The sequence below is a fragment of the Phalaenopsis equestris genome, unplaced genomic scaffold, assembly GCF_001263595.1.
Source record: "Phalaenopsis equestris unplaced genomic scaffold, ASM126359v1 Scaffold000174, whole genome shotgun sequence".
Lineage (NCBI taxonomy): Eukaryota > Viridiplantae > Streptophyta > Magnoliopsida > Asparagales > Orchidaceae > Phalaenopsis > Phalaenopsis equestris.
In genome coordinates, this window is record NW_018164616.1 from 1,961,304 (window position 1) to 1,971,888 (window position 10,585).

General features: G+C 33.5%; 1 protein-coding gene across 1 annotated transcript in view; it reads right to left on the reverse strand.

Annotated features, from left to right (window-relative positions):
- Positions 1-9,250, reverse strand: part of LOC110022181 (UDP-N-acetylglucosamine diphosphorylase 1-like) — a gene marked incomplete in the record, with an annotated part of 19,050 nt that extends 9,800 nt beyond the window's left edge. The window contains 10 exon segments of the mRNA XM_020720998.1: positions 4,557-4,634; positions 4,715-4,797; positions 4,900-4,939; positions 5,959-6,033; positions 6,107-6,219; positions 6,302-6,391; positions 7,242-7,281; positions 7,812-7,963; positions 8,074-8,128; positions 9,014-9,250. Coding sequence (XP_020576657.1) covers positions 4,557-4,634; positions 4,715-4,797; positions 4,900-4,939; positions 5,959-6,033; positions 6,107-6,219; positions 6,302-6,391; positions 7,242-7,281; positions 7,812-7,963; positions 8,074-8,128; positions 9,014-9,178 — 891 coding nt within the window.
- Between the last annotated feature and the right edge of the window lie 1,335 nt (positions 9,251-10,585).

A 10,585-nucleotide genomic window follows, 5' to 3' on the forward strand; every position in this document is an offset into this window, starting at 1 on the left:
ATAAATGTAAATATAAAGTTTAGGTGTTAGAAATGCAAGTGCATAAGAATTGGGTGCTATGTGTGAAAATGAACCTTATTCATTCCTTGGTCATAAACATGTATTCTTTTATTGCGGAAAAAATAAAGAAAATAGAGGTCTTATCTAATGAAGGAATAGATTTTTCTTCAAAATGATATCTAAGGTAGGGTTGAAACCCTAGAAAAAATCGCCCCACCCCTTTCACTCCTTGGTAGATCACCCCTCCCTCCATTGTAAGTCATTGCAACCTCTATTTTCGATCATGTTGTCCCTTCATCTCTATTTGTTGGCCTCGTCATGATCAATCTCCACAATCGGTCTCTCCAGATGCTTCATGAATCAAAGCTGGTAATTTCTTAATTACTACGCTCAGCCTCCCAAGGATATGCCAACCTCACTCAACCTTGGCCTCCTCTATTGCATTCTCACTTGAATAACACTTCCCTCTCCTCCCTAATCCTACACCTATGCTAACATCTCACTGTAAAAAAACATAGTCAAGTGCTATGCACATATCTTAATATGGTCAATCGACTCGCTCCTTCACACCCACATCTGCATTGGCCCGCACCCGTTTTGATCTCTAAATTTCTTATCTACCCTTCTTGCCAGTTTTCTAAGACTTGCTTGATGATATAAAATCACCCTTGACATTTTTACATCTCCCTACCTTCAATGTCACGGCCTTCTTCCATTATCCATTAAGTCAATCAGATCAACTAAACTCTGGTGGTTTAGGCATTTTCGATTTGTTTTCTATCAACACAAAAAACTCCCTTTCCTTCTCCTCGAGATAGAAATGATTCCTTCTCCTCGAGATAGAAATGATACCAACGTGCTATCAAAATGGCAAGCATTCAATCACTTCCTTTTACTTAGCTTCTTAAAGCTAGTTAACCATCCAGTGCTTCTACTATCATGTTTCAAAACAACGCCAAGAAATTGTGAGATTTTCTTCATTCCACATTCTTTCAAAAAAGTAATCTCATGTATCTAGACATTATTTTAACATATTTTATTTTAAAAAAAAAAGAGATCTACTGATTTACAAGCATTGCAGCAGATTAAGATGATTTTTTTAATAATAAAAAGAAAAAAGATGAGTTAATCCAATATTGCCACTTTATTATTGATCCAGTTCTCATAAATGAAAAAGAATGAATAATTTCTTGTTTCCAAATTTTTATTTAACTTTTATTATTCCCTTCCAGATATATAATTTGAATTAATAGTAAATTCAATCATTCCACACAGCTCAATTGTTCTATCATTTGTTCTTTGCATCAAATTATTTTCAAATCCCCAATCTTTGGCCCAATATAATTTTGTCTTTTTGATTGCACAAAAGTTCACAAGAGGTTTGTGGTTGAGCAGGATAAATTAGCAGTGGTCATGGTCATAAGAATATCTTTTACTGCATGTTCTCGTTGCACCCGCATGAATCATGCTCCTAAATGATGCTTAAAAACTATGGTTATCCTTTAAATGCTCAACAAACATCAACCAAAAGCTTTAGGCTATCATCTTCCTCTGATGCTTCTTCCAATTTTATTTGTATGCCTCATTATAAAACCTAGTTCTTATTTCAATAGTCAAATTCCTCAGTTTCATTATCTCATGTTGTTTCTTCCTCAAGTTCTATTGTTGATAACAAAACTGATTTCATCATAAGTTTTAGATTCAAATGCACCTTCAGATATGACAAATAGTTTGCATGCATCTTCTTTTCTAACTATTATTGTCATCAATGATTAAACATCCTCTATTTTAGAAAAAGACATTGTTCATCCATCCCAAATCACTTCTCTTTTGAGTGTGTTATATGTCCCTCAATTTCTAATAAATGTATGATTTTTACACTATCTTACTACGGTCTAAAACTGCTATATAACCTTTCATCCGATTTACTTTGTTTTTCAAGATTTCAACTCAAGGAAAATGACCTATAAGGCTGTTGAATAATGAGAAAATCTACCATTTTAAACCAACATTTAATTTGACATTACCTCTGCTATTACTCATGATCAATGGCATTACTACTTGGCCATCTTCCTCCCACTCAACTTCAAAAATTTGCCACCTCTTCCCATAAAATTTATATTCTCAACAAGTTAGGTAGGTAAGTATCTTGTCCTTACCATCATCAAATGCTAGTCATCATCCTGTCCTTATTAATTCATTATGATCTTCAAGGTTTGATTCTTCTAACTCCGTTGATGTTAGATTATTTTGTTACATTTAATGATGACCATGCTAAATTAGTCCTCTACAAATGTATGAAAGACAGCCTCAACCAACACCCCTTGCAATACCTCCCTGTCATCCTATCTATGTTAACTGAGCATTCCCCTGAAGCTAATTACATACCTTTATTCACTTCTTCATGACATTTAACCATCAATAACCATCTTATAAACGTTTCATAACGCTCCTGTTGATTATCATTACTCCCAAAAACATATCTCATATCACTGCAATATCATCTAAGAATGCGAGCTATAGATGAGAAGATGAATACCCTTTGTAATTAAAATACATGGGAATTGATTATTCATTCCTATTTGATCAAAGCAATCACTTGGCAATGGGTTTCCACTGTGAAGTTTCATCCTAGTGGCTCCATTGATTAATAAAAGCTCAAAATCGATTGCCAAAATCTGTACAAAAGTTTACATAACAGATTACCAATATCAACTCAAATAGAATTCTTATCCTTGTAGTCATAAATCAAGGATTGCACATGCTACTAAAGGATATTAGAAACACCTTCCTCTATGATAATCTAAATGAGGATGTAACCACTTAGGTGCATAACTGAAAGGGATAATCGATCTACCTATTTAAGAACAATCAACAAGTTTGGTTTGATAAGTTCTATAAAGTTCCAGCAGAAATTGGTCTTTGCAGTAACACCACCAAACATTCTATTCATGTTAGACATATACAATAGCACAAGCTCAATAATGCTAGCAATTTATGTTGATGATATATTGCTCGCTAGAGTGGCTAAGAAGTAAAATCAAAAGTAAAATACTACTTACATAAATTCTTTTGTAACCAAAGACCTAAGGAAGAGAAATTTCTATTGCAAAGTAAATAAGCTACTAATTACCTTACAGTAAATGATCTTCTAGGATGCAAACTAGTTTCCTCCCTCATCAAAAACTAAACCATTTCTAAAGATAATTTACCATATGATGATTCATGTCAACATTAAAGGTTGGCTAAAATTCAATTTATCTAACAATTATGAAATTTCATGTATTTTGATATAGGGTCTGTAAGCCAGCATGTGCAAAACTCCAAATAGATTAGGAAGATATTATTCGCATTCTCAGATTTATTAAAAAATGCTTCTATAAAGGATTGTAACATGCTCAAATTGGGCATTTAAATATTGAAACATTCTCCAATATCAACTATATTAGATCTATTGATGACAAGAAACCTCTAGGTATTGTATTTTTGTGTGAGGCAATCATATCACCAAAAAGAATAAAAAGTAAACTGTTGTGGCCAAATCCATGGCTCACTATGTATGTCAAATTATGAGGTAAAGGCACTCTTAAAAGAGTTCACATTCCAATAACCGAGTGTATATTTCTAAATTATGACAATCCTAAAGCCATATACATTGTCAGCAATAAAGTGTTTTATAAATGGATAAAAAATATTAAAATAGATTATTATTTCATCCATTGACATCATAATGGCTTAGAAGATTACCACTTTTCATGTCTAGTACAAATCAAAAAATAAATATCTCACCAAAGCAATAAGTGCACTATCTTTACTTGTCAATGTAATAAATTAGAGCTTATTGATATAAATGCTCCAAATTGAAAGAAAGTTTTAACATCATGCTAGAAAAAGGCATAATGTATGACTACATTTTTAAACAAGATAGCTATAAAATGGTATTACTCAATTGTTCCTTGAGACATTCTATTCTTTCCTCTATTTATATTAGAGGTTTTTTTCTAATGAATAATGTATGACTACATTGTTAAATAAGATAGCTATAAAATGGTATTACTCAATTGTTCCTTGAGACATTCTATTTGAGACATTCTATTCTTTCCTCTTCAATTGTTCCTTGAGACATTCTATTCTTTCCTCTGTTTATATTAGAGGTTTTTTTCTAATGAATAGAAAAGATAGACAGAGAATTCCCTTAAAAAAGAGACGATTCTGCTACAGAAGAACCTAACAAATGTTTGCCATATTAATTTACTCATTTTCAGATGTATTAACAATTTAGCTTCCTTCTGTTTTATTTTGCTTAAAGCACCAATAGATCTTACATTTATTTTCCTGGTTAATTTTAGATTTGCAGCCTCATATGGATTAGAAATAGGTGGCATCGCCTCATGTTCCTAAATAGATAAATTTTAGCAAAGTTTTCAACTGAAATAAGCAGTGATGAAGTTAATCAAAAAGTGCTTTGAATGACAGCAATTAACAGAATGTACTAAATTGGAAAAACAATTCAAATGTGTTCTTTTGCTGGAAAGGAATTCCAGGTTTTAATGCACCTTGCGTACAACTTTTGCTGCAGTAGCTACACCTTTGTCAATGAAGTATCCCAAGAATGTTGGATCTGCAACACGAACCTGCCTTCAAAAGTTATATAGGTGTTCTAGACAGTAAAAGAGATTGCGAAAGTTAGAGTTAAAAGGTAGAAAATGCTTGCCAATGCATTATCAACACCATAGCAATCCACGTATCTCACACCCCTCATGGCCATATCTTCCAGCAGTTTCGAAGACTTTAGAGCTGCCATAGAAGACAACATTGGGAATTAAAACAGTAGATTCTAAATGAACAAAACAAGGAAAACATCATTCCAGATGTGCTTCAAAAAATATCTCTCAATACCAGCATATAGTCCACCATTTCCATCCGGAGCCTTTGCCACCTAGCAAATAAAAACCAAATTTTAAGGATTTAAAATAAAATGTTAGAGAGAACAGAACTACAAATTGTGAAGTAAATATTGGAAGATAGGAGTATTTACCATTTTTAAACAGTCGATAGTAAAATTACAGATAACAATTAACATGTTAAACAAAAATTCAACAAATAAAAAATTCAGAAGACTATCGTGGATCATATTTTATGTGTAAAGAAAGCACTGCAGGTATATAAAGATGTTAATTCGTAATCAAACTACAAAAATTAAGTACCAATGTTTCTATTAGTTGAATTTAAATCCTTGAATAATTAAACAAATCGTCGCATTTAAATTTTGATGGGTTATATAAAAAATTCTCTTTAGATTCTGTAATTCCTCATTTTAATAAAATTGAACAAGATGATGAGGGTGGAATGTTCTAACTTGCTTGTGAAAAAGTCCCCTAAAGCTCCTCCAAAGACTCAAGAGCTCTCCAAGGAAGTTGTGGCTCTCTCTGGTCTCCAAAGGCAGCTCAAAATCCCTCCTATAAACCCTATTGGCCCCTTTTTGCCTCTTAGACAAATATATTTTATGCCGTCCGAAGGGTTCTATCTTAAAACAAAAATAGTGAAAGGATAAACACTAAATACCTCCGCAATTGCCTATATAAAAGGCATGGGGTCTATTACCCAAAAACAAACAACAGACGATCAGCCATTGTTAATTCCAGAGGTGATGCAATTAATATTAAATACCTACTTAATTTTCTAAAAATTTTCTAAACAAGAAATTTTCTTTTGCAAATTTAAAATCAAATTAAGTAAACTAGAAGTGTAAACTTTTGCTAATGATCAGATTTCTTGTTGAATGATGTGAAAAGGGACCATTCAGAAACCAATAGAGGCAGATCATCACTTAAACACTTTCCAAACTTGCGAGACGAAAAAGATAAGTTAATTGCATACATTCAAGCAGGCACTAAAGGCAATTGCTAGCCTCAAAAATCAAAGCATGAAAGGAGCAATGGAAGCAAAGAAGAATACCTTGCATGCAGTCTCCAAGATAAATCTACCATCCCTGGAAACACAGGGAAGGGTGCCTTGTTGGAAGAAAGTAACCTTACATCAAAACAGAAGTATCAGCACATATGAGCTTCTGAAAATAAAAAGCACACAGTTTACACTATATTACTTGGCCAGCGTCTAAACCAAAGTATTTGCGGTTTTCAAAGAACTTGCGAGTCGCCTCATCAGTGAATGGGCTAGTCATTATATACCAATGAATTGGAGTAACAGTAGATGGACCTGCAAGATGAGCAGCCATAAGACACTATTCTATTTTGAAGAAAATGTGGAGTTAACCTGTATAGTAAACATTATAACTTACCATCACCTGATTGAGCAGCAAGCTTTTGGACGCATAATATTCGTTCAGCTTGCAGCTGGAAAAGTGATTTTCCGGATGGAAGTCCAATGTCTAGATCAAAGATAAACTGTTATATAAGAGTCACCTAATGACGTGCTCTGATTTGCTGGTGTTAAAATAGTTTTCAATTTTCCTTAAGAAAGCACATATTTGTATCAGAGGGAGATGCATAAATTTTATCTGTCTGTGAATATTTGCATGTTTATTTACATTGTTATGTGTATAGAATTGGAGAAACAAAATCTCCTTCTACTTTGTCACACAATAGTAAAGAACTTCATATAAATTTTAAAAATAATCTTAGTGTGCATTTAAAAATGTGTTAAAAAAAATTCAGCTCTAATTTTTTAAGTCAGAAATGCCGTAAACGTTCATGTTAGCCACAAAACTCTATTCGAGCAATGACTGCCCAGTGACTGCTTCATGTTTTTATTTGTCAAACAATTCTTTTTTGCTTCAACAAGCTACACTATATATCACATGCAGAAGACAATCTCAGGTCTTCTACTACTTTAAGTCTCTTCCCATCTAATGATAATATTGAATGATATTACGCATGCAGCCGCACACCCTCCAGACTTTAAAGCACAAGCTTTAATAAATAATTAAATTTGTGATAATATTTGTCAATAATTCTTGAAGTTAACGGGACCAAAAAAAAGTTGACTGAGTTAAAAAGAGAAACAAGAAAATTAAGAAGGGGAACTCATTTTTCTTTAAGGCTTTTACCAAGCTTACATGTGGTCTATGGTATAACTATTACATCACATAAAAATTTATGTTTATCACTCCAAGATTTCGTCTTATACAAAAGGACTGAAGAAATAAATCGGAAAACTGGCAACAAGAATGCTGATGACTGTATTATACACATAACAAATATCCAATATCAACTACTTACTAAAACAACCCTTGGGATCTGAACTTCCAAGCCGAGTTCCCTGCATCAGATATAAAGAGGAAAAAAAATGAGTAAACATATAAACATCCCATTAACATAGAGAAGTTATCTAAGCTAGACAAATAAAACACGTAAAATAGAAAATTACCAAGAAGTAATAATGGGAATTAAAAGTAAGATAATAAGCTATTTTTATGATGGAAATAGTGAGCATACTGACAAAAAAATTGCACATAAAAGTTGGGTTTAAGACTTGTATTTTTAGGACAGCACAATATTTACTTCTTGAACATTGGCAGACTGTTAAATTCAAGTAGGTAGAAGATAAACCTAAATAAATCTATAAGATTAATATTCTTTCCACACGCATGATCTATGATTCATCTAGTTCAAGCTATAAATTTATACCATCGAGTTGGTTTCTTCCTGTGACGATAAAAGCAGAAATAGAAAATGATATATTTGAAGCATTGAAATGATATGTAAAAGCTAGTATTAAGTTAGTACTAAATATAAATTGGCATAACAACAATACAATCAATAAGGAAATAATAAGGAATAGTTGCTTACCTGCCCGCCGGATAGAAGCACAACTGCTAACTTGCCTTCTGAGATGGCCTTCAATCCCCTCTTCCACCACCTCTCTCTTTCAGTTAGAGTTCTTTCTTCCACAGTGGAAACACAGTTCTCGGGCACAGGCTCAATAGCAGGCAGAGGAGGACCTTTACTAAATGAAATTGTCCAAAAATGAAAAGAGTAGAGAGCGATTTCAATAATGAACAAGAATTAAAATTTACTAATTCAAGTTCATTGGTGTTTATAAAAGTATCACCTTGAGATCCCAGTGAACAACGAATTATCCGGTCAACCCGTGGAAGATCTAAGCCCTGAAATCAAACAAGTCACGATGATGCATTTGCATGATGAAATTCAACTTCCTCTACACGAAAAAATGTCGAAATGATTTTAACTTAACTGACTAATGAACAAACCTAAGGAAAGGGTGAATCAACATTAATGAAGCAGTCCTACTAGGCAAGACAAAACATATATAAACACCATGATAGAAACTTCAATCTTTTTAAGCAAAGAAAACATAGAACAAGAGATCATGTATGAGAAAAAAGGGTGGATTCAAAATTTCATTAGAATGCTAGGATTCAAAATTTCATTAGAATGCTAGGATCCAAAATACATTTAAAATTTACTTTTGCATGGGTAACAACAGGTTTAATGAGAAGGCTAAATAGGACGAGCAGAATTAACAAGAGAAAGAGGTAAATTTTCAGCTGATTTGTAAAATTCAATAAAGTAAAACAAAAGCAGCTAGATTTCACTGAAAAATTGAATCCATTGTGACCTCTAACAGATTCTTAACATAAGCCCCTCCTTCAACCATTATAGCCGGAAGCCCCAACTACTGGGTGCTCTTTTATTAATATAACATACAAGTACACAACCCTGTCTAAGATTCATCTACTTACACAGCAGGCAGACCAAGCGGAATCACGCACTAGTTCACCAAAGAACCTAAGAGATAAATTAATACATCTCTGTCAAGCAGACATAATTACTGCCAGCTCGTATAACAGATTCAGTAAAATAAACCTAGAAAAATTACTTGGGCGGCTCAAGGAACAGAAGATGAACGACGACAGGATCATATTCCACAGATTTGTTCTAAGAAAAAATCAATCATTTTCCTTCTGATTGGCAGAGAGGCAGCAATGAATGCCTACTCAGATCTAAATAAAACAAGTCAGGAGGAACACCTCGATGTCTCTAACGAGTTGATCGCGCTCCTCATTGGATAACTCCCCCCAGAATGAAAAGACGTCTTCCTGGCCGTAGTCCTTGAGCCTCTCCACTAGGGCTTGCGGCGGCGGTGACGGCGCCTCTCGCCGGGCCATCTCGGATCCCACAACCATCTCCTTCATCTCGACTGGAGGTCTAGCGTCTTCAAAGCGATTCCGCGTTCCAGCAGGCAAAATGCGACATTTTATTTTACTTTTTTTATTCTTATTCTCAATAGTTTTTATTTTTAAAATGTCATATAATATTTATATAAATTGACATATTAAATTCATCAAAATTATCGAGCTCTTATTCTGTGCGGACAGCGCACGCAAGACACTGACATATATTTTAATAGGGAGAGTGTTTTGATTGATTCACCGTATATATTTCTACGTGCGATAAAGGTACGCAATAATTGATCAATATTATTAGTTAAAGTTCATATTAGTTAAAATTGGTGAACTTACTGCAAGGTAATGAGCAGCCTTGTGGAGTAACAACCAATCCAACGAAGGAACGCACCCTCAGCACGGAGAAATTATTGCATACGAACACCGCATGCATCTATGCATGTGATGTCCGATCCTGACCGTAGATCACGGTGATCTACTCTCAGCACGGAGAAATTATTGCATACGAACACCGTATGCATCTATGCATGTGCATGTGGTGTCTGATCCTAATGATCTACGGTCAGGATTATTTTAATTTTTTTTTAAAAAAAAAATAGGTGGGTCCCACCAAAATACATTCTGACCGTAAATCACCTGATCTTTTTTTACAAAAAAAATATTAGGTGGGGCCCACCGAAATACATTCTGACCGTGTGATTTACGGTCAGGATCGAACACCGCACGCATCTTGAGATGAGCAATTTTCGATCCGTATGAAATAATTTAGTGAAGCATTCCATGTAGTGATGCATGTTTATAAAATTATGTAGTGAAGCATTCCATCTACGGTGCGATAACACCTCCCTACTCATCACAAAATAGACTATAATTTAGAGAAATAATCTGTCAATAAATCTATAAAAATTTTTAAAAAATAGTATATATATTAATCATATATTTATACCTTCGTAAATAAAGGTTATAGGTTAAAATTTATGCTATAGAAATTTAAGAAAATCATATCACTATTTCCTGCCAAATGTTTATAATATTATCCAAAGATAAAAAATATTTAAAAATACATTTTAATAAATATGCTAAGAGTGTCATATTAATTAAACATATATTACATAAAAGTGCTCAAAATAAAGATCTGATAAACATAAGTAAATTAAAAACTATAAAGATTAGAGATAACGTAATTAGCGAACCGAGCTTGAGCGAGCTCAAACTTGGCTCGTGTTCGGCTCGTTCAAAATTGTTCGTGTTCGAAATCGGCTTGCAGTGTGTTCGTGTTCGGCTCGTTAAAATTAAACTGAAAAAATAAATATAAAGTGTTTGATTCAAACCTGGACCAAATGTAAGCAAAAGAAGGCACATAACCACATTACCAAATAAACAGTTACGTTTTAAACTTAGATATAAATATATATA